Consider the following 24971-nt stretch of genomic DNA (forward strand, 5'->3'; position numbering starts at 1 on the left):
CGCTATCTCTTTGAATGTGGTCTAAACGCATGTGTAAATTTTTATATTTCATCTTTTTGTTCTTCTGAAACTATTGGATTAAGTTTAAACATTAAATATTTATAAAATAAAATTTTTAATTATTTAAAGAAATATTTTATTTATAATGTAATTAATAATATTGCATTTTATTAATATTTTATTTTATTTAATATTATGTCGTGTTTAATAAACTTGGGGTAATACAGGAAAAAAAAATGTTCACCTGGGTATTAGCTATACAAATTTCACTAGATTCGCCAAATTTTAAGTTGATTCAGTTAAGATTTTCGCTAATCTAGAGAAACTTATCGCTGTTCCAAATAAAAAATTTTTTACGTGTGTTGTTAACATTGGCTTAATACTGTAATAATGCCTTAATACTCCAATTTTTAACATTTCAATATTGCCTTAATATTTCAATGTTGCCTTAATATTTCAATATTGCCTTAATATTTCAATTTTGCAATTTTTTATTCGACAGAAGCAAATATTAGTCAACATCAGTTTTTTTATCATTATTTGTATTATAATTTTCACACAAAACAGTATTTTACACTTCTGTCTTAATTAATAATAATTGGTTTAAGTGGTAATTGTCGGTAAAGAAGAGAGTGATAATACCACTAACGATAATTCATGAACAATTTTTATCTTTTTTTTTTTATTTTTTATTTTACTTTTTTCTTTCACTTATCACTTTTTTATTGTATTTTTTATCAATTTTTAATTTTTTAATTAATTACTTTACAAAAAAGTCATATTATTTATTATAAAAGTCCCCATTTCAAAATTTGTAAACCTGCCTTAATTAGTGACCCCCTACTCCAAAAACTCCAAAGTCCGAAATATTTTGTTCGGAAATTTTGAATTTTTAAATTTTTTTGACCTTGAGTGTTAAAATTGTAATTTTTATATTTTGAATTTCAATGTCAAAATATCGACATTTACATACCCTTAAGATTATTTTCATTAAATCGATTTAAATTTTAAACTTCACTTTATTTTTTCAATTTTCAGCATAGCCACGCAACCTGAAAACCTGGAAATGTCAGGAAATTTTATAAACCTTGAGAAAACCTGGAAATTAGTTAAGGAATAAAAATAAATGAATAAAAACTAAATTTAAATATGAATTTTAGTTAAAAACACTAAAATAATTAATTTTTTTTAGAAAAGTTACAAATGATAGCAAAAATTCAATTATGTTCCAAAAATTAAAAAAAAAATCCTCCTTAAAATTTCAATTTTCTTTAAAAAGAATCAAATTCTTCTCCAAAAATAAATTATTTTCAAAAATTTTAATAAAATTCTTTGCAAAAATTTTAATTATTTTTAAACATTTTCCTGCATTTAATGATTTTCAATATCAATTATTTTAATAAAAATTTCCAAAAGAATAATTAAATGTTTGCGTAGAATTTTGTGAAATTTTTTGTTAAAATAATTATTTAAAAAAAAATTTAACAGAATTCCACGCAAACATTTAATTATTTTCAAAAATATAATAAAAATTCCACTGAAATTCAATTATTTCCAAATTTTTTATAAATTTTTTCGCAATAATTCAATTAATTTCATATTAATATATGAAATAATTTGAAATAATTAATATATAAATAGCTCAAAAGATACAATTCTTTATAATTTTATTAATATTCTTCCAAAGAATTTAATTATTTTCGAAAATTTTAATAAAATTCTAGTCAATAATTCAATTATCTTCATAAATAATTCAATTCTTTTTAAGAAATCAATTATTTTCATAAATAAAACTCATAGCAGAATTTCAATTACTTTTTAATTCAATTTTAATCCAGGTTCTTCGGAAAATGTAATAATTCTTAAAAATTTTATTTCATTTCGTCAAAAGAATTTAATTATTTAAAAATTTGTTATTAATAAAATTCTTTATGATAATTCAATTTTAATAAGCATTCAATTATTCAATAAATTATTTATTTTTGTATTTAAATAATTAAATTTTCGTAGAATTTTGAAATTAAAATTTTTGAAAATCTAAATTTTTCATACTTTCAACTAAAAATTGTGTAGAATTAATTTTTTTTTTTTGAAATTTTCATTTTATAAAAAAGAAAAATAGAAAATATGAAAACTTTTACTAAAAAGGACTTTGAAATAATATGGAAAAGGTGTTACATTTACAGTGAGGCGAATGCTGCCATGAATATGCCATTCTTCTGTTATCTTTCTTTTGTGCTCCGTTGACTTCTCCATTTAATTAAATAAAGTAGTTGAATTAAATATTTTACATCCATTCTATCTAACACCGCAAAGAGATCATAAAAGATAATTTCAAACAGCAAATAAAGTTAAAATTTTAATTAACTATTTTTTCGAAAATTTACTCTCACTATAAAATGAATGAAAATTGACTTCCAGTTAATGAAATAGTAAATAATCATCAACACTATTCACACTAATATAATTTACCTCTTTGCAAAATTCAAAATGGGATCGCTAATTACGAATCTGATGTCAAATTTTCAAAATTCAAAATGGCGTATCCAATATGGCGCCGAATTTTTTAAAAGTTGACGAATTTGTCTAAAAATATTTACTCTTAAGTTTTTAAAGTTAGGAAATTCGAATTTAATGCGAAATTGTAAAATTTGTTCATTTTAGTAATCATTTAAGACAAATCCGACAACATTAAAAAAATTTGGTCGCCATTTTGAATGTTTGAAAACGGACATCAAATTCGAATTCAGCGACCCCGAAAACCCCTGAGAAATAAATTTCGACCAAAACGCATCAATCTTCAAATTATCCGGCATATTGGATCCGCCATTTTGAATTTTGAAAATCTGACATCATATTCGTAATCAGTGATCCCGAAAATCCCCCAGTAACGATTTTCAAGCGAATCTGGTAATTTTTTTAATTTTTTGTAGTCGACATTTTGAATTTTTTAAACCTGACTTCAAATTCGAGTTTGGCCCCAAAAACCCCAAAAAAAAAAAAAAAAATACCCTTCGACACTCGAATCGAATTACGTTTAGTATATTTATTTTTGAAAAATTTTTTTTGCCACTGACTCAAAAGGGGCAGGAATTTTTGTGGACATATATGAGCCATGCACTATCAAGGGGTTAATTAAATTTTTAAATTTCTGTTATCAAGCAATAGAATTGAAAAATATTTGCAAATTCTTGATTTTAGTGTTTCTTTTTTTTCATTGGGGGGGAGGTTAAAAATTGAAATAATCTAGCATTTTATACAGAGGATACTATATTATCCTATAGAGAGTCTCAGACATCCATTTATATGGCTTATAGGTCCGAAATGCAGGTTGGTTGCTGAAAGGAAAGTCAACCAATAATCCTGTGTGACTTATGACTCTCCATTATGGACATGGAGAATTCTGTCTCCCAGTTTAGTGATATACGATCCAATAGCAAAAATGAGCTCTTTGCATTTTTTCACTTGCTGTCTTTTGACATTCTATCAACGGTGTCTCATTATTCTTTTTGTATTTTGTATAAGAAAATCGAAATAGTACAAATTTTTAGTCAAAAATTATAATATATTGTAATTATCAAGAATTTCGATTTTTAAATTTACCGCCATTTTATTCTCTCACAAGCGCAATTATCAGCCATTCGCAATTTATACGATTTATATCAACCTTGACATGTTCAATAGTTTAATTTTTTTTTACAAATATTAATTAATTATGCATACTTATATTAATTTTGTAAATTAATATTAATAATGTTAGTAATATTAGTTGTAATTAATATTAATAATTTTAATAATATTAGTTGTAATTAATATTAATTAAGTACATTTTTTTAATTTTGCACCAGTTCATCAATATTTTGCCTAGATTACATAAAAATTCGCTGATAATAAAATTAAGCGAAAGGAATAAATAAATCATTGTAATGATACAAAACTGTTATAAAATGTATTATTGCATTTATTTTAACTATGGAAATTAGTATTTTATTATAAAAAAAAGAGTTTTTGAGACATAAAATACTGTTTCCTGTGTTTCCTCAATTTCCCCACTTGAGAACGTAAGGATTGTCACCAGATGGCGAGGAATCTTATTTTATCAACCTCAGCTGCCATCTAGTGGTCACCTTGACGTTCCTAAGTGGAGAATAACATCTCCATTTTTAAATATTGTTTCACAAAATGAATTATAATTAATATAATTTTTTAATAGTAGTATTATTAATAAATTGTAAATAGTTCTTATTAAATCGATAAAATTAGAGTAAAATAGAGAATTACGATTCATAAATCAATGATATAATTGAAACACTGTGGTTGTAGAAACAATGCTATTTGGCTTATTGTCATGATATGATAATTATTACACTGCAATCGGAGGATCGGAAAAATGTTTATGACTACAAGCCAAAATAGCAATAAGATTCAATAATATCCCACAGACTCCCATACAAATTCATTTACGTGCAATGTAAATCCACTATAAAATTAGTTATATCATCGAATATGCGGCAGGGAGGACGTAATTTTAATTATCACGACAAATGGCATATTTTACGAAAATCTACATTACTAAAAATCTTTCAACTCTCGCATGAATTCAATATCTTTTCTATAATTTTCCGTTTATTTTTTTAAATTATACATCAAAATAAAGAGAGAGAAAAATATTCCGACAATTTTTATCCCACTTTATTTTTCCTTTCGTCTCAAATAATATAATTTCACATTTCGAGCTATGGAAAATGACTGATAGGCCGATTATAATTGCACTTGTGAGAGAATTAAATGGCGGTAAATTGAAAAATAAAAATTCAGGCTTCGTACTTGATAATTAATTTTTAAAAAATAGCAAATAAGTAGATTAAAGACAGAAAAAAGTAAAGTAAACAAGTAGCTACCGAAAAATTAAAATTGACGATTCAATTTTTTTTATAACTTCTTAATACCATTCAAAAATAGAATAATTTTTAAAAATAAATATTTACCTATTTATTTTGTCTACAGAAATTAAAATATTTCAAATTATTTCAAAATGAAGCATTTTTGAAATTTAACTATATTTCTAAAAATTACAAAAGTAATTCTCTCAAAATTGAGTAAATTCTTTTTGTTGTTTATAATAAAAATTATTCAAAAACTTTAATCATTTTATTTTATTCAATTCTAAATCAATTATTCTTATTAGAAATTTCTATGCGAGAATGAAATTATTTAAATACAAAAATAAATAATTTATTGAATAATTGAATATTTCTTAAATTTGAATTCTTATAAAGAACTTTATCAACATTTTTTAAAATAATTGAATTTTTACGAAGAATTACATTAAAATTTTTGATAATAATTAAATTCATTCAAGAAATGTTATTAAAAAATAAATTGAAAATAATTATTATTGCAGTGACACCTGTTAAAATTTTTTTATTTATGGAAATAATTGTATGTTTGCATTAAAATACTTCTGATGATAATTAAGTTTATTCAAAAAATTGTAATTAAAAATGAATTAAAAATAATTATTGTACTCTAAGAATTACATTCTATTAAATTTTTTTTAAATAATTGAATTTTTTCGAAGAATTTTGTTCAAATTTTTTTTAAATAATTGCTTTTTAGCGGAATTAATTTCAAATTAAATTAAAAATAATTGAACTCCTGCGATTAATTTTATTATTTATGAAAATAATTAAATTTTTGTCACCGAATTTTAATAAAGTCTTTAAAATAATTGTATTCTTGAGAAGAATTTTATAAAAATCCTTTTTAAGAAATGATTTTTTTCAAAAAATATTATGATAATTGTATTTTAAATAATTGAATTTATTTCTTTGAAAATTGTATATTATTTATGAAAATAATTGAATTTTATTAAAATTTTAAAGAATAGTTGCATTTTTAGCAAGAATTTATTAAAAAATTGTATTACAAATAATTGAAATCCTGCGATGAGTTTTAATATTTATAATTATAATTGAATTCTTATAACGAATATTATTAAAATTTTTCAAAAATAATTGAATTATTTTATATTATTTTTTCGAAGAATTTTTTTCAAATTTTTAAGAATAATTGCGTTTTTAGCGATTAATGAATTAAAAATTATATTCAAAATAATTGAAATCCTGTGATGAATTTTATTATTTATGAAAATAATTGAATTGTTGTCTCCGAACAAATTTATTTAAATAAGTGATTTTTTTCGAAAAATATTAGGAAAATTGTGTTTTAAATAATTCAATTTCTCTGAAAATTGTACCTATATTATTTATGAAAACAATTGAATTCTTTCAAAAAATTAAAAAAAAATTTTTTTAAATAATTGAATTTCTGAGAATAATTTTATAAAAATTTATTTAAATAATTGATATTTTTTCAAAAAATATTAGGAACATTGTGTTTAAAATAATTGAATTTCTCTTAAAATTGTATAATATTATTTATGAAAACAATTGAATTCTTTCAGAAAATTTTATTAAAATTTTTAAAAATAATTGAATTCCTGAGAAGAGTTTTATAAAAAATTATTTTAATAATTGATATCTTTTTGAAAAATATTAGGAACAATGTGTTTAAATAATTGAATTTCTCTGAAAATTGTATATTATTTATGAAAATAATTGAATTCTTTCAAAAAAATTTATTAAAATTATATTTAAAAGCAATTCAATTATTATAAAGAATTTCATTAAAATTTTTTTTAATAATTGAATTCTTTCAAAGAATTTTATTAAAATTTTTAAGAATAGTTGCAATTTTCGCGGAATTCATTTAAAATAATTAAATTCCTGAGAAGAATGTTATTATTTATAAAAATAATTGAATTCTTTCGAAGAATTTTATATAAATCTATTTAAATAATTGATTTTTTAAGAAAAATTTTAGGAAAATTCTGTTTTAAATAATTGAATTTCTGTGAAAATTTTTTTATTTATTAAAATAATTAAATGTTTGCAAAGAATTTTAGAAACATTTTTTTTTAATTATTCAATTCTCTTTGGAAATTTTTTCATTATAATAGTACATATTATTTATCATTTAATTACGAAAACTTTGTGAAAATAATTGAATTGTTTTAAATAGAATTTTATTAAATTTTTTTGAATTTTTTCCAATAACTTTATTAAAATTTTCTAAAATAATTTTTTTATTTCATCTGTTAACAAATTGAAAGTATAGTGTAAATTTTCAAACATGGAAAAAAGTATCTTTTAATGTAACAAATAAAAAAAAAGTATCCAAATAGTATAGCATATCGTAAAAAAAGTATTAAATAGTAGTTTTCAGTAGATATGAATGCGAGGCCTGAAAATTAAAAAATTAAAATTTTTAAAGAAGAAAAAAGCAAGATTAGCAAAAAGGGTGAAAATTTTTTCCTGACCTTATTTCGACAGTTGGGGTATTATTTAAAATTTACCAATAAGAGCGGATAATTTAATTCAAGTTATTATATACACGCAGATGAAAATGAATAATATATAAAATGCAAATTGGACTTGTTTCGTTTTGAGCACTTCAGAAAATCCTTTTATCCTGTTATAGTTTCTATTTCGTTGATTACTCGGCAAATTAAACTTCGTTACTAATTAAAACAGAGTGGGGTTGTAGATTTATAAGTTTCTTCGGAACATTAGCATCGACCAGGAGAAAATAAACCTCTCAGTCGATGAATATTAAAACCTTTAAATATATTTTTATTTCCACTTTTCTTTTTTACTATTCGATTTCTTTTACTAATTATTTCACTGTCTGGATAAATATTGAATTAATAATTGCCCATAATAATAAATTCAAGAAATTACATTATTTATTATTATCAATTCATATATACTAATTGAGTCGCGTTATGCAATTTCAATATATGAATTAATGTATTAATTGATCCTAATGAGAGTCTCTCTAGACTGTCGTTTATGGAACAATTCGGTATCTTTACATATAGTACTAATTACTATAAACAAGAATAATAATTTTCCTCCTGGGAGGAAAAATATTTTTTTCATTGTTAGAAGAAAAAAACTGAATTTCTGATTTTGAATGAAAAGTACTTTTTCTACTGACACAAAAAAAATAAGTTTTTTATAAGAAAGTAGGAAAAATTCGAAATGGAAAAAGTTTTTGATCAACTTTTGAATGGAGTGATGATTCGTTTACGAGAGTGTGAAATTGGCACTATACGATTGCAAAATTAATGAGAGTATCAATCAATGTCAGAGGCAGCAGACGAGTTTTGGTCCTTCTGTGTCCTAAAGGTTTTGTTCAAAGGCGCCGTATGCGCGAGTAATTAGGAATTATTCCATTGTCCATTGTTTGCTGGACGTTATATGTATAATATCGCAAAAAACTTTTTATCCAAATCAATCATCAGAAAATTGAGAAGTTTGTCGATTCTAAATTTCTTAAAAAAAATTTTTTTTTTTGCAATTTGGACGTAAAAATTTTTAATTCAAATTTATTTTCTAAAAAATAGATTGTATATTATATTATTATGTTATAATTATTTTTATTTTATAATTAATTCAAAATTGTAATGACACATAGAAATGATCAGAATTTTTTTGCACTTCTTTTCATTAAAAGACTAAAATTTTGTTAAATATTATGTTTTGTCAAATTGAAATTTGATTTTTGTTCTTTACTTCTAAGCAAAATTAGAAAATTATTAACTGTGATTAAGAAATAGAAAATTTATTTATTTTGCATTATTTTTGTTTATGAATCACAATTTTTTAATAAAATTATTATTTTGTTTTAGAAAAAGAAGAAAAATATTTGCAAAATTCTTATTTTTAATCTTATTTTTTGAACAGTATTTTCCACAGAAATTAAGACATTCAAAAATTTCAAATTCAAACCTTTTTTAAATTAAAAAACTTATAAAAGTATGTTTTCTAATAATTAAAGATGACCGAGAGATAAAATTATTATTTTATATTATAAGAATATATTGTTAATGTAACTTCATCAAAATTATTTTCATCATTTTAATTCAATTATTATTTTCTAGAACATTAAATTATTTTTTATGAAAATAATAATTGAATTCCTATTAAAAAAAATTTATTATTTATGAAAATAATTAAGTGACAAAAATTAAATTATTTTCATAAATAATAAAATTCGTCAAAAGAATTTCAATTATTTAAAAATTTTGTAATAAAATTTTTTATAAAAATTAAATTTTAAGCTAAAAACATTTAATTAGTCAATAAATAATTTTCTTTTGTATTTAAATAATTGAATTCTTGTAGAAATTTTTAACAAAAATTTGATTTAAAAATGAGTTTTAGTTAAAATTTTAGATAATAATTGAATATGAAATTCGTAAATAAATGTAACAGAACATGTTTTTTAGGTACAATTTTTTCCTTTATTTTCTATAAAAATTGAAAAATTGTTATTTTAAATAAAAATTTGTCATTGACAAATAGAATTTATAAACATTTTTTTTCCTTTATTTATATAAAAAACTGAATTTTTATTCAAAGAAAATTGTAATTAAGAAATAGAAATGATGCAAATTATTTCCTTTGTATAAAATTGAAAATTTTCTATAAAAATATATTAAGAAAGGGGAATATGTAATTTTTTTTTCTACAAAATAAAAGAATGAATTTCTGATCGATAATGTTATTGAGAAATAAAAATTATACATAAAATGGGTATTTATTTTCAATTTCAAAAATCAGAATTTTTTAACAATTTTCTATTTTTTATAAACAAAAAGAAAAAAAATTTGCATAAAAATAAACAAAATAAGTATATTTTTCATTTGTTAATCATCATTTTTTTTAAATTTTCTAATTTCTAATGTTATTTTATTATGAATCACAGAATGAATAAAAGAATACGAAGATTAATATTATTAATTGTAAATTTCGAGAGAAATAAAAATTTAAATATTGTAAAGAGAATAATTTTTAATTTTTATTTTTCAAAAAAAGGAATATAAATTTTAAAAAATGTAGATATGCAAATTAATTAAAAAAAAAAGTATAATCAAATTTGTTTATTAGTAGAAGAATTCAAATTTTCAATTATTTGATAAGTGCTGCCTCACACGATGTAACCACGAAACATATTGATCGTAAAATTTTTTTCGCTGTGTCGGTAAAATAATTCCCTCGAATGATTATCTGTTCTTTTTTTCCCTTAATTTGAAAAATTTATTTTTTCAAATTTATTTCATTATATTTCTATATATTAATTTTTTATTTTTCATATAATTTTATTTATTTTATTTATTTACTTAAGGGCCCTAATTCTAATGCTCTTAATTAATTTAATTAATTTCTATATAAATATTCAAAATAATTAAATTACCATCTATTTTTTCATTTGCAATCCATTTTCTTTATTTTTTTTTTAATTAAAAATTCATTTGTAAAGTTGTACAAATTTTTTTCATTTTTTATAAAAAATTTTTTTGTTTTATTATAAAATTGTACTGCGTGGAGAAAATTAAACTTTTCCTCCACTATTAATTGCATAACTTTAGAAGAATTTAACACCCCTTCTGTTTGTTTTTATTAAATATTTTCCATGCGCGAAAATTTTTAACCTTTTTTAAATTAGCTAACTTTCTGACGTCTGCGATCCTTCACCTGTTTAATAAATAAACAATAATTAAAAAGAAATTTATTTTTAGAAATAATTAAAGAAATTTTTTTTTTAAATAACTTTTTTTCAGAAATAATTAAAGAAGAGTATTTTCCAGAATGAGTAATTGAAAAAAAATTCTATTTTTATAAAAAAATTCTATTTTTATAAATAAATAACATTATTTTTAATTAGTATAAACCTTGGCCAATTTGTATAATCCTCTCCTGATCAACAACCTCTGTTAATTTCAATGTTTCATCGTCATTATTAATTTCTATTAATTGATGGGTTACTGGGAGACGGATAAAAATGAAAAAAATGACATTTGCCATTAAATAAAATACAGCAAGACTGACAATGTGTGGAAAATCCATAATTTTGAATATTTATGTTGCCAAATGTTTGCTATTCAATTTTGAATATTTTATTAAGTTGCCATTGTAGTTAAAAGTTTTTTTTTTATTTTTTTTTATTAATGTTAATGACAAGTAAATAATGAAGTTGTCTTCGTAGTTAAACACAGTTAAACAGTAATCGATTATTTTTCATGCATGAAATTTTTTTTAGTTTTCTCAATTTTTGTAGTAATTATTTTTTTTATTTTAAAAATATTTTTACAATTGAGTAATTTCTAATTGATTAATTTCCTCGTACAGTTGAATTACATTTTTAACAGACTGTTCGAGATGATTTTTGGTTAGGTAAAATATAATATTTCCCACGGTGTACTGCAAACAGAGCAAAAATGTTTTTTTAATTAAATTAAATAAATATTATAAACAATATTTTCCAATTTTGTTTTTATATTTTTTTATTTTAAGAGACATTTAAGTTAATTAGCAATTTTAAGCGAAAGGTTAGCAGGTAAAATTTTTTTTTTAAACATTTTTTTATTAATTTTTAATTTTATTTTTTTGTCAATTTAAAAAATTTTTTTCTGGTTTTTATTTAGTCTTGATAAATAAACAAGAAATACCTTTTTTCATTTTTAAAATGGTTATTAATTTTTCCTGTTATTTCAATTTTAAATTAAAGAAATAATCGGCGCGGGAGCCAGGAGTGGGGGGCGCCCCCACTCTTCCTCTAACGGCAGTACCAAAGATGTCTATTTCTACTTATAAATTTAAGTATCTCAGAAAATAGTCAATTAGCAAGTGCAATAGATGCAATTTCTCTTTTGGTAAATTAATATTTTCGCAATTTTCAATATAAAAAATTATTCGTTTTACTGATTAATTATTATAACGAATAATAATTTTTATTATCGTATGATAGTAACTGATAATATTATCGGCTATTAAATTAATAACAATAAGAAAATTTATGCTAATTTGAAAAAAAAATGATGAAACAACCATTTTTGATATCATCCTGCTCTACAGTTTTCTTTTCATAAAAATACTATTAAGGAAAATATCTTGCCAGCAAGAAATGGAGTGGAAGAAAGAACAAAAAGATTGTCGTAAAATATCCTATAAGAAGCATGTATATACCATATGACGTGTGGCACGCGACAAAAGATTCCTTCACCAAACAGATATCAGAAGACAGCTGTCCTTATAAAGAGTGCATTGAATGTTTGACGGGACAAGGGATCTTTGTCGGGGTCACTAGAGCTAGAAAAAGTTACAGTGATCAATGAATTTGACAAACCCTCAGTTGGCTATAAACCTTAAAGAGCGAGAAAAAAGATATAAAAAAAGGAAAGAAATAGGAACGAAAGCCATTCGACCTACTTTAATGAAAAAAGGATTAACTTACAACTTATTGTAAACTTTTCAAAAAAAAAATTGTTAAAACATTAAAAAATCATGTATAATAGGCTATTACACGCAGAACTTTGCAATCTTTAATTTAAGACTAGAAAGATAAAAAAATATTCATGGGTTTACGAAATATTACTAAAAAATGTCAAGTCCGTAATTTTTTGAAACCACTCCAAAAAACATGATTGGATATTTTTTGTAATAACTTCGGAACCCGTAAATATTTTTTCCTTTTTTTGGTCTTAAATTAAAGCTGAGATTTTACTGATAATTTACCATTAATTGTAGATTTTACCAACAAGTTTATCCAGAAATTGACGAACATCAAATTATTTGCACAAAAGGAGAAAAATTGCCTAATTGACTACGAAAAATTAATAGTCGATATTTTTTCGAAATAGGCTCAAAAAGCCTTTTGTGATAGGTTATAAGAAGCGGAATTTCTTAGATTTTTACTTAAGACCAAGATGATAAAAAAATAATCATGCGTTTCTGAAATATCGCTAAAAATGTCAATACCTTAATTTTCTGAAACTATCGAAAAAAACATGATTGGATATGTTTTGTAATATCTTGGGAACCCGTGAATTTTTTTTCCTCCCCTTAGTCTCAAATTAAAGCTGATATTTCACTGAATATTAACTGTAACTAATAAACTTGACCTACGATTTTATTTCGAAAAATCCAACAAGCAAACTTTTTGCACAAAAAGTGAAAAATTACTCAATTTTTTATTCAAACTTTTCGAATGATATTTTTTTGTCAAAACATTCAAAAAATCTTTTATGATAGGTCATTAGTTGCAGAATTTTACAACCTTTAATTTAAGACCCAAAACATTAAAAAATATTGGCACGTTTCTGAAATATAAAAAAAAATGTCCAAGTCTCAATTTTTGAAAAATATGGCAAAAAATATCCTAAAACATATTTCATGATATCTTGGGATCACGGTAGTATTTTTTTATGTTCAAGGTCTCTAATGAAAACTGACATTTTACTGAATATTAACTATAAATAATAAACTTGATCTATAATTTTATTTTGAAATAATCATGTAACAAACTTTCTGCACGAAAAGTGAAAAATCACTCAATTTCTTATTCAGACTTTACGAATGGTATTTTTTCTTAAAACGCTCAAAAAGTGTTTCATAATATATCATTGGTTGCAGGACTTTACAACCTTTAATTCAAGACCAAGAACATTAAAAAATTTGGAGACGTTTTTGAAATATCGTAAAAAATGTCCAAGCATCAATTTTTGAAAAATATCAAAAAAATATCCTTAAATATTTGTTATGATATCTTGGGATCAGGCTAGTATTTTTTTACGTTCAAGGTCTCTAATGAAAGCTGACATTTTACTGAATATTAACTATAAATAATAAACTTGACCTATGATTTTATTTTGAAATAATCATACAAGAAACTTTGAGCACGAAAAGTGAAAAATCACTCAATTTCTTACTCAGATTATACGAATGGTATTTTTTCTTAAAACCCTCGAAAAAAGTTTCATAACAGGTCATTAGTTGCGGAAATTAACAACCTTTAATTCAAGACCAAGAACTTGAAAAAATGTCTACAATTTTCTGAAATATCAAAAAAAATGTCTGAGTATCAATTTTTGAAAAATATTAAAAAAATATACTTAAACATTTTTCATGATATCTTGGGATCAGACTAGTATTTTTCTACGTTCAAGGTCTCTAATGACAGCTGACATTATACTGAATATTAACCATGAATAATAAACTGGAGCTACGACTTTGTTTCGAAACAGTCTTACAACAAACTTTGTGCACGAAAAGTGAAAAATTACTTAATTTTTTATTCAAACTTTTCGAAGGGTATTTTTTCTTAAAACGTTCGAAAAATGTTTCATAATAGATCAATGGTTGCAGGATTTTACAACCTTTAATTCAAGACCAAGAACAATAAAAAATTTGAAGACGTTTTTGAAATATCGTAAAAAATGTCCAAGCATCAATTTTTAAAAAATGTCGCAAAAAATATTCTTTAACATTTATCATGTTATCTTCAGATCTTGTTAATATTTTTTTACGTTTTTGGTCTCAAATTAAAGCTGAGATGTCAGTGATCATTTAACATAAATTCTAAATTTTTTTCTACTATTCTACCATATTTTTCGACTTTAACACAATTTAAAAATTAGTGAATAGAAGAAAAAAAATCGAATTTCTTTGTATGATTCGCATTTAATGTTATTTTCCCGCCAAAATGAAGAACCAGGTGAGAGTTGTATGAAGACCCAAATCTTCTTGGGGTATTACGCAAGAAGGATTTTCCATGGGGCTTGCGAACATCTTTTGTTAAATCAGCGAAGGACACGTGCGACTGTAAGAATGGATTCTGATCCTCCTTTTCTGTAAGCTCAGAGTTGTAAAGATCGAAACTTGTGAGAGGGGTCCCTAGAGTTAAGGGAAATAGTTGAGATAATAGGGTACTTCTTCTACTTCGTCTTGTTCTACCCCCCACCCTTCAGGATGCCTGAATCCAATAGGGAAAGAGAGAGAGAGAGAGAAAGAGTGGTGGGGGAGAGTCTTCCCCAATCTTCGCGGACTGCAAGTAAATGATCGTGAAGCAAATATATCTCCTCTCACGAGGGAGTACTAATTCAGAATGCTCATCTAGTGATCTGTCTCGGTTCAATGAACCTGAATTTTTAACCCGAGAAAAGGTCAATTTTCAGCTGCTCTAATTTTTTTCCCTTTTAGAAAAAAACCACTTTTATTCTGAAAAATAATTTTTTTCTCCATTTTTTTTTTTTTAGAAAGGCAAAGAAAAATACTTACTTGAAACAAAGCTAGAGATTTATTGCAAAACACACTGGTTTCAAACAGAAGACTATTTTCTTCTCTCTTTAGACGAATCTCTATTCGATATTTAAAAAAATTATCCTTTGACTCGATTGCAAAATATTTTGGTGGTTCATAATTTGTCACAGTGAAAAATATTCTTTTTTCTCCTGTAATAAAAAAATTTTATTATCACCTATCTTTATTTACAATTTTTTATTCAGAATTTACTAATTTATTTAATTTTTAATTATTAATTTAATTTATTAATTTTAATTTATCAATTTTTAATTAAAAATTATTATCATTGGAGAATTTGGTTTATTTATAAAAATTCCAAGTAATTAATAAGAAAAGAAAATATTCGAAATATAATTATTTTAAGTTAAAAAAATTGTTTTTTTTTACCTAAAATTGGTATTCTTATCAAAGCAGTGAAAAATTTTCCTGGTGATAAAATCTTGGCGTCGGCTTCGTTCAGTCTCCATAACCAAGGAAACAACTGTAACGATAAAAATATTTAAAAATGAATAAACAAAGATTTGTTTTTATTTACAGTGTTTAATTTTTGATAAGCAAGAAAAATCTGCACTTTTTTTATTTTTAGAAACTAAAATTAATGCGCACGAGACATATTGGAATTTATTATTTTTGAAAATAATTGCTTTCTTGCCATCGTCAGCATATCTATTTTGCGCATATTTAACAAAATTACATATAAATTATCTAATAAATTGATAATAATGCTTTCGTACTACGTTTTAGATTTGATAACTAAATCCCGAATTAGTATAAAATCTATTGCATTAGATTCAAAATATGTCTAAATAAATACACAATTTTCAAAATTTATTAGAGCCCCTCATTAAAAAATATATATATATATACATATTGACATACATATTTTACTACACAAATTTCGACCTATTATGAAGTCTTTAGTAACTAAAAATAATTGAAAATCATTATTATGTAAAAATAAAAATTTAAATTCTTTCTATCCTGCTATAGAAAATCTGAAGACACTTATTTTGACCTAAAGTTGAGCCTTTTTAGACCTAATCTGCCAAAATTAATAAAGTTTTAATTTATTCAGGATTTTGAAATTTAATGTTTTTGGACGATTTTCATTTTCAATTTCTAATAAAACTTCAATTTGTTTCTATCCTGTTTTGGAGAACTAAAAAACACGTATTCTTATCTATAATAGAGCCTTCTTGGACGTAATATGCCCAAAATAATATAATTTCAATTAATACTGGATTTTGAAATTTAATGTTTTTGAACGATTTTCATTTTCAATTTCTAATAAAATTTCAATTTGTTTCCATCCTGTTTTGTAGAACTAAAAAATATGTATTTTAACATATAATACAGACTTTTTGGACCTAATAAGCCCAAAATAATAAACTTTTAATTTATACACGTTTTTGAAAACTTATCTTTTTGGACGATTTTGATTTCCAATTTCTAATAAAATTTTAAATTGTTTCCATCCAGTTTTAGAGAATCTGAAGACACTTATTTTGACCTAAAGTTGAGCCTTTTTAGACCTAATCTGCCCAAATGAATGAAGTTTTAATTTATTCAGGATTTTAAAATTTAATGTTTTTGGACGATTTTCATTTTCAATTTCTAATAAAATTTAAATTTGTCTCCACCCCGTTTTAGAGAACTTAAAAACACGTAATTTTATCTATAATAGAGCCTTCTTGGTCGTAATATGCCCAAAATAATATAATTTCAATTTATACTGGATTTTGAAATTTAATGTTTTTGGACGATTTTTATTTTTAATTCTCAAAAAAATTTTAACTTATTTACACCCTGTTTTAGAGAACCTAAAACTATGTTTTTTGACTTATAGTTGTGTCTTTTTAAACCTAATCTGCCTAAGTTAATGAAGTTTTAATTTATTTAGGATTTTGAAATTTAATGTTTTTTGACGATTTTCATTTTCAATTTCTAATAAAATTTAAATTTGCTTCAACTCAGCGTTTTAGGGAACTTAAAAACACCTATTTAGAACTTTAGTTTTTTGTGGACCTAATTTGTCCAAATTAATTAAGTTTTTATTTATAGAAGATTTTAAAAATTCATCTTTTTTAGCAAATTTGATTTTCAGTTTTCCATAAAATTTAAAATTGTTTCCTCCCTGTTTCAGAGAATCTAAATACACGTATTTTGACCTAAAATTGAGCCTTTTTAGACCTAATCTGCCCAAATTAATGAAGTTTTAATTTATTTAGAATTTTAAAAATTTATCTTTTGGGACGATTTTGATTTTCAATTTCAAATAAAATTCATATTTGCTTCCACCCTGTTTTAGGGAACTGAAAAAACACGTATTTAGAACTATAATTAAGCCTTTTTGGACCTAATATGCCCAAAGTAATAAAGTTTTAATTTATACAGGATTTTGAAAATTCATCTTTTTGGACGATTTTCATTTTCAATTTGTAATAAAAATTAAATTTACTTCAACTCTGTTTTAGGGAACTTAAAAACACGTATTAAGAATTTTAGTTGAGCTTTTGTGATCCTAATCTGTCCAAATTAATAAATTTTTTATTTATAGAAGATTTTAAAAATTCATCTTTTTGGACGATTTTGATTTTCAGTTTTCCATAACATTTTTAATTGTTTCCTTCCTGCTTCAGAGAATCTGAGGACACGTATTTTGACCTAAAATTGAGCCTTTTTAGACCTAATCTGCTCAAATTAATGAAGTTTTAATTTATTTAGAATTTTGAAAATTTATCGTTTGGGACGATTTTGATTTTCAATTTCTAGTAAAATTTATATTTGCTTCCACCCTGTTTTAGAGAACTGAAAAACACGTATTTAGAACTATAATTGAGCCTTTTTGGACCTAATCTGCCGAAAGTAATAAAGTTTTAATTTATACAGGATTTTGAAAATTTATCTTTTTGGACGATTTTGGTTGTCAATTTCCATTAAAAAATTAATTTTTTTTTCTTCCTGTTTTAGAGAACTTAAAAACATGTATTTTGACCTATATTTGAGCCGTTTTTGACCTAATATCCCTAAATTAATAAAGTTTTAATTTATACAATATTTTGAAAATTTATCTTTTAGAATGATTTTGATGTTTAATATTTATTAAAATTTTAAATTATTTCCACTATGTTTTAGTGATTTTTAGGACACACATTTTGATCTATTGTTTTCTTTCTGTTATGTTTTATAAAACATCAAGACACTTATTTAGACCTATTTCAAAAGACAAGTCCTTTTTTTTAACCCAAGATATCAAATTTATTCATGTTTAAAAAAAAGTAAAATTTTTCAATATTAAGTTTATTTTAGTAAAGATCAACAAAAAATCTGTAATTCTAATTGAATCGTAAAATTCAGTTTTAAAAGTATTGTTAAAAGGAAGCAGGATTTCCTGTGATGGTATAACGATTTTGTGAACCTTGTGAAGTGAACCTCGTAGGGATGTCATATTCAATGTCTCACATTAGCATAAAGACATACGTTCACACCCTTGTATATTTTAATTGTATTGTAATTCCATTTCTATGATACTTTCAAGAAAAATTTTACCACTTTCTAAAAATGAAAAAAAAAAATAAGAACATAAAAAGAAAATTGAAAAACTGAAATATAATACATATATTTTACATGCATTTCTTGAATTTACAAAAATTTAATCATTTTAAAAATTTTTATTTCTACTTTTCACAATTTTGTCTAATATCTCGAATGGAAAACATTTCCCCGTTTCATATATAATATATTGGCAAATAAAATATAGTTTTATCGCTCTTTTTTCGACAAGAAACCTATAAAGTTGTTTACAAAAAATTTCTGATACAGTCTTCATTGTACATATATCGTGAATTGAGAATTTCTTTTTCCTCTTTTTTCTATTTATTTCTCTACTTTTACATTATTTTGTTTTTCATTTTTTTTTTAATACGAGTTCTGTAATTTTCTAGGTATTTTGTTTCGAACTATAACTTGAAACCAGAATTTCTAACAATATTAAACCAGGATTTTTGAGGAAAAGAAAAATACCCCTGCAGCACAAGGACAAATACCACTATTTGGTCACATGTGGTCAGTTTTATCCTCTCAGACAAAGTTTTCCAAAAGTCTTTAACGAGAATTTGTACAGAACAGAACAGACAAAAATTCAACTACCTATGGTTGGATTTTTTCAGTTTCAAACTTGTTTGTCACTTGTTCGTGAAGCGGATTTTTAAAGAGAAATGTCAGTTTAGAATATATTTATCAGGAAAGTTTATTTTGTGTGAAAATATTGACAAGATTTTTTTCTTTTTTCTTTCTTTTACTTTTTCAAGTGCGATATTGGTAATCTCTTAATTTTCTGCGATATTAAGGACTAATTAAATATTTCTATTAATGGTGCAAAATGTTTTTCTTAGTAATGTTCAATATTGGTGGCAGCGGTGGGATTTCTCAATAGCAACACAATTAAAGAAAAAAAAATATTTACTTGCGATTTGTCAAACAATTTATCAACTTTTTCATGATAAGTTTGTTGAATTTGTTTTCATAAATGGAAGAAAAAGATTTTGGGGTATTGTCGAAGAATGAAAATACCATGTGTTCTTGCAATGATTCCAATATTGGAACACATGTCGTCCATCTTGACAATGAAAAAAAGTTTTCCTTCTCTGGAAAAAATTTACAACAAACTATCAAGAATCAATGGTGGGATTTTTCGTTGAATTTTTGTTTCATAACATTTTTAATACTTTTTCTTTTTAAATATTTTAAGTTTTTAAATTAATGTATTCAAAATCATCGGATTGATGAAAAGAATGTTATCAACAAATTTGATAATAATAGAAATTCTTCAAAGAATTTTATTATTTGGGAAAAAAATTGAATTCTCGAAAAGAATTTTGTTGAAATTTTTGAAAATTCTAATTAAAGTGTTTTTGAAGAAATTCTTTGAATTTCTTTTTAAATAATGGAGTTTCTTTAATAATTTTAAAAAAAATTTTGAAAATAATTTGATTTTATGAACAATTTCTTTCAAGTTTTTAAAGTAATGGTGTTTGATAAAAATTGAAATTAAACATTCAATTATTGAATTATATTATAATTTTAGAAAGTAATTAAATTTTTTTTTAAATTTCATAACGAATTGAGAAAAAAAATTGAATTGTTTCGTGGAATTTTCTTAAAAATAATTGACTTTTTGCAAAGAATTTTACTATTTATCAATATAATTGAATTGTTTCAAAGGAATTTTTAAAATTTTAGAAAATAATTGAATTTTTTCGAAAATATTATTTAAACATTTAAAAAAATTGGATTCTTTTATGAAATTTTATTAAAATTGTGTTATAAACAATTGAATTTTTTCGAAGAATTTATTAAAATTTTAGAATATAATTAAATTCTATTGAAACTTTTTATAACGAATTAAGAAAATAATAATTGAATTCTTTTGTATAATTTTTTTGAAAATAATTGAATTTTTGCAGAGAATTTTACTATTTATAAATATAATTGAATTCATTCCAAGGATTTATTACAATTTTAGAAAATAATTGAATTTTTTCAAAAAATAATAATAAAAAATACCAAAAAAATTGAATTCTTTAATGAAATTTTATTAAAATTTTGTTAAAAATAATTAAATATTTTCGAAGAATTTATTAAAATTTTAAAAAATAATTGAATTTTTGCAAAGATTTTTACTATTTATAAATATAATTGAAATGCTTCAAAGGGTTTATTAAAATTTTAGAAAATAATTGAATTTTTTCGAAAAATAATATTAAACATTTTGAAAAAATTTAATTCTTTTATGAAATTTTATCAAAATTTTGTTAAAAATAATTGAATTTTTTCGAAGAATTTATTACAATTTTAGAAAATAATTGAATCTGTGCAAAGATTTTATAACGAATTATGAAAAAATTGAATTCTTTCGTAGAATTTGTTTGAAAATAATTAAATTTTTGCAAAGAATTTTCTCACTATTGATAAATATAATTTAATTGAATCGAAGGATTTATTAGAGTTTTAGAAAATAATTGAATTTTTTCGAAAAATATTATTAAAAATTGAAAAAAAATTAAATTCTTTCATAAAGTTTTATTAAAATTGTGTTAAAAATAATTGAATTTTTTCGAATAATTTATTAAAATTTTAGAAAATAATTGAATTCTATTGAAATTTTTTATAACGAATTAAGAAAGAAATTTAATTCTTTCGTGAAATTTTTTTTAATATAATTGAATTTTCGCAATGATTTTATAACGAATTAAGAAAAAATTGTCAGTTCTTTCGTGAAATTTTTCTAAAAATAATACACTTTTTGCAAAGAATTTTACTATTTATAAATAAAAATGAATTGTTTCTAAGAATTTTTTAAAATTTTAGAAAATAATTGAATTCTTGTGAAATATTTTATAACGAATAAGAAAAAAATTGAATTTTTTCGTGGAATTTTTTTGAAAATAATTTAATTTTTGCAAAGATTTTATAACGAATTAAGAAAAAATTGTATTCTTTCGTCAAATTTTCTTAAAAATAATTGGATTTTTGCAAAGATTTTACTATTTAAAAAAATAATTGAATTGTTTCGAAGGATTTATTAAAATTTTCAGAAAATAATTGTAATTCTTCGTAAAATTTTATCAAAATTTTGTTTAAAAATAATTTTTTTCCAAAAATTTTACTATTTATAAAAATAATTGAATTCTTACAAAAAATGTTATTATTTATAAAAATAATTGAATTCCTGTGAAGAATTTTATTAAAATTTTTGAAATTAATAAACAAGAATAATTAATTAGTAAATTAGTTAATAATTGAATTTTTTTTTAAGTTTGAGTCTGAAATTATTCAAAAATTCATATTTGAAAATAAAAAATTTTGTTATTTGCATAATAATAATAAATTAAATATCAAGTTCCGCGCAATATTAATATAAATATTAATATTAATAGTATATTTGCCAGTATGTTTATATTCATTAATAGTAGATACAATATAAATTAAATTTTTTTTACTATTGTAAAGAAAAATTATGATTATTATTTTTTTTTTTGCACAAAACCTTATTTGACGAACAATAATAAAAAAAAGATTGATAGTACAATATAAACACAACACTCTGATATGTGTTTAATTCAGTTTGAAATTTAAGTGTTTTACAAATGATAACGTATCGCTTAAAGGCAAAGAGCAAAAATTTTGTTTAGTATAAATTTAAATCTATATGCAGTATGACAATAATTTTCATATTTTCTTCTCTCTTTCCACTAGTAATTTTCGTCTATTTCTATTTTCATTCAAAATACAACTATTGGCGAACTAGAGGAATACCATGTGTTCCAGGAATAATTCCAGTTTTCGGTCACATGTGGTCCTTGGTGTCATTAAAGGAAAGTTTTCCAACATTATGCGAGAGAATCTATCAGAAATATGAAAATTCAAGTATGGTGGGATTTTATCAATTTAAAACACCAACATTACTTATTCGTGATTCTGAATTAGCAAAATTAATTCTTGTCACGAATTTTTCGAATTTTGGTGAAAATCAAATTTTACTGGATCCTCATTTGGATCCGTCGATGAGTAAGAATCCGTTTTTTGCTCGAATGGAGGATTGGAAGATTGTGCGATCAGTAATGACGACTGGATTTTCGAGTAGTAAATTAAAATCACTTTTTTTATCGACAAGAGATGTGTCTTTTAAGTTGAGGAAATTTTTGGTTACTCAGATTGATAGGAGGGGAAAAGAAGTGGAATTGGTGGAATTTTGGAATCGATATACAGGAGAATTTGTGGCACATGTTGGATTTGGTTTGGAGGGTCATTGCTTTGAGAGTGATGATAATTTCGAAAGAATCATATCTGTGATGTTTGGTTCATCAATTTTGGCTAGAACTAAAGAAATGCTGTCGTTCTATTCGCCGGGTCTGGCGAAATTATTGAGAATTCGTCGAGTACCGAAGAAATTGGAATTATTTTTTCGCGACAGCATTAAGGGTAAGAAGCAACAAATATTTATTCACTAACTCCTATTAATCTTAATTTCTAATATTAATAATATTAATTCTCCAATTATTCTCCAATCATTAATCCTCCGTTAATAATTCGATGTTTTTTTTTTAATTTACAAAACCCTTTTTGTAGACGTGCTGAAAAAGAGAAATAGCCAAGAACATTATGACGACTTTCTGCAAATGATGATAGAACATCAAAAAACCCACGGCGATTGTAAAATAAACGAAAAAAATCTCCTAATCTACATGGAGGGTTTTCTACTCGACGCCTATGAATCAGCAAGTATTAGTTTAAGTTTCCTCTGTCTTCAATTAGCCTTGTATCCAAAAATTCAGGACAAAGTCCGCCAGGAAATAGTTGTGAATCTCCAAAAATATGATAATCAACTGTGTTACGAATTACTCAACGATCTTAATTATATGGAACAAGTTTTATACGAATCATTAAGAATGAATGCAACAATACCGCTATTATCAAAAAGATGCATTGAGGAATGTGAAATTTCCGCAAAAGATGGCTTATCTTGTAAAATTAGTCCCGGTGTCATTGTCCTAATATCCCTCTACGGATTGCACATGGATCCAAAATATTGGCCAAATCCAGAGATGTTTGATCCCGAACGATTCAGCGAACGGGAAAAAGAGAAAAGATCATCAAAATTCACCTTTTTACCATTTGGTCAAGGTCCACGTATGTGTGTTGGCAGAAGAATGGCAATGATTGAAATGAAATTAGCACTAATTCAATTACTCTTAAATTGTAGTTTGGAAATTTCTTCTAAAACAGACCTGCCGATAAAACGTGATTTGCATTTTTCGACTACACCCAAATCTGGACTTTGGGTGAGGCTTAAACTTTTGTCCTGAATTATTATTTTTTTTTTTTTTTAATTTTTACTGTTGTAAACTTCAAAAAATTTTTTGATTATGGGAAATATTTAATTCTTGCAAACTTGAAATTAGGAGGCGTGGACAATCTAATTCTAAAATTACAATATTAAATGATTCTTACCTTTTCCAAAATATGAAAGTGATTGAAAAAATTGAAAACTTCTTTCACTTCTGCTCTTTGCACTCTCTTCTGTTGACTGAGGATGAAAAATTTAGGATCAACCTCGACCCTTTGCAGTAAATAAACAAGATAGTAGATGAAAATGAAAGAGAATGTTAGGATTCGTATCAAACACATTCATCCACTTGACCTGAAAATATTAACAATTTAATAAATGTCAAAAATTAAAGAATTCACTTGACCTAAAAATATTAACAATTTAATGAATGTATAAAATTAAAGAATGTATAAAACTAGAACATGTAAAAATTATAAAATATATAAAACTACATAACCCAGAGTTTCCACAAATATTTAATTTTGTTTTTCCCTGACTTTTTCCTGATTTCCAGACAAAATTTCTTATGAACTTAGAGAAAAATCAAAATAACCTACTTTGACTTATTGTAGAATATTTATTGACCTAAAATAACGATATTATATACAATTAAAAATATTTAAAATATTGTAAGCTAAACTTTATGGACGATTTTCATTTTTAATAATAAATAAAATTTTTATTTTTTTCTACTATGTGTAACAGAATATCATAGCATGTATTTTGACCTATAGTTAAAACTTTTTTACCTAATACGCCCAAGTTATTGAAATTTTAGGAAAATATTGTATTTTGAAAAGTTGAGTTTTTGGATGATTTTGTTTGTAAATATTTATTAGAAGTTAAATTTGTTGTTAACATATGTTAGTCAA

At 23.3% G+C, this 24971-nt stretch overlaps 2 protein-coding genes across 8 annotated transcripts in view; one reads left to right on the forward strand and one right to left on the reverse strand.

Moving 5' to 3' along the window:
• Positions 1–10505: 10505 nt before the first annotated feature.
• LOC122505788 overlaps positions 10506–24971 on the reverse strand; it is a 30559-nt gene continuing 16093 nt past the window's right edge. For 6 of the 7 annotated variants that reach the window (XM_043617625.1, XM_043617623.1, XM_043617619.1 and 3 more), the window contains exons 2-6: positions 24222–24411; positions 15597–15690; positions 15186–15358; positions 10802–11330; positions 10506–10604 (exon numbers count right to left, since the gene is read on the reverse strand). In XM_043617625.1, coding sequence (XP_043473560.1) covers positions 11217–11330; positions 15186–15358; positions 15597–15690; positions 24222–24398 — 558 coding nt within the window. In that variant the 5' untranslated portion in view covers positions 24399–24411 and the 3' untranslated portion in view covers positions 10506–10604; positions 10802–11216. Of the gene's footprint in view, positions 10605–10801; positions 11331–15185; positions 15359–15596; positions 15691–24221; positions 24534–24971 lie in introns of those variants that run through there. The other variant, XM_043617618.1, reaches the window with a different exon arrangement.
• On the forward strand, positions 22393–24228 carry LOC122505787 (cytochrome P450 9e2-like). Its single transcript, XM_043617617.1, has 2 exons — positions 22393–23192; positions 23340–24228. Exons 1-2 carry the CDS (start codon positions 22427–22429, stop codon positions 24074–24076), a joined length of 1503 nt encoding a protein of 500 aa, XP_043473552.1. The 5' UTR covers positions 22393–22426; the 3' UTR covers positions 24077–24228.

This window comes from Leptopilina heterotoma, unplaced genomic scaffold, assembly GCF_015476425.1.
Source record: "Leptopilina heterotoma isolate Lh14 unplaced genomic scaffold, ASM1547642v1 Lhet_369, whole genome shotgun sequence".
In the NCBI taxonomy this organism is placed as follows: domain Eukaryota; kingdom Metazoa; phylum Arthropoda; class Insecta; order Hymenoptera; family Figitidae; genus Leptopilina; species Leptopilina heterotoma.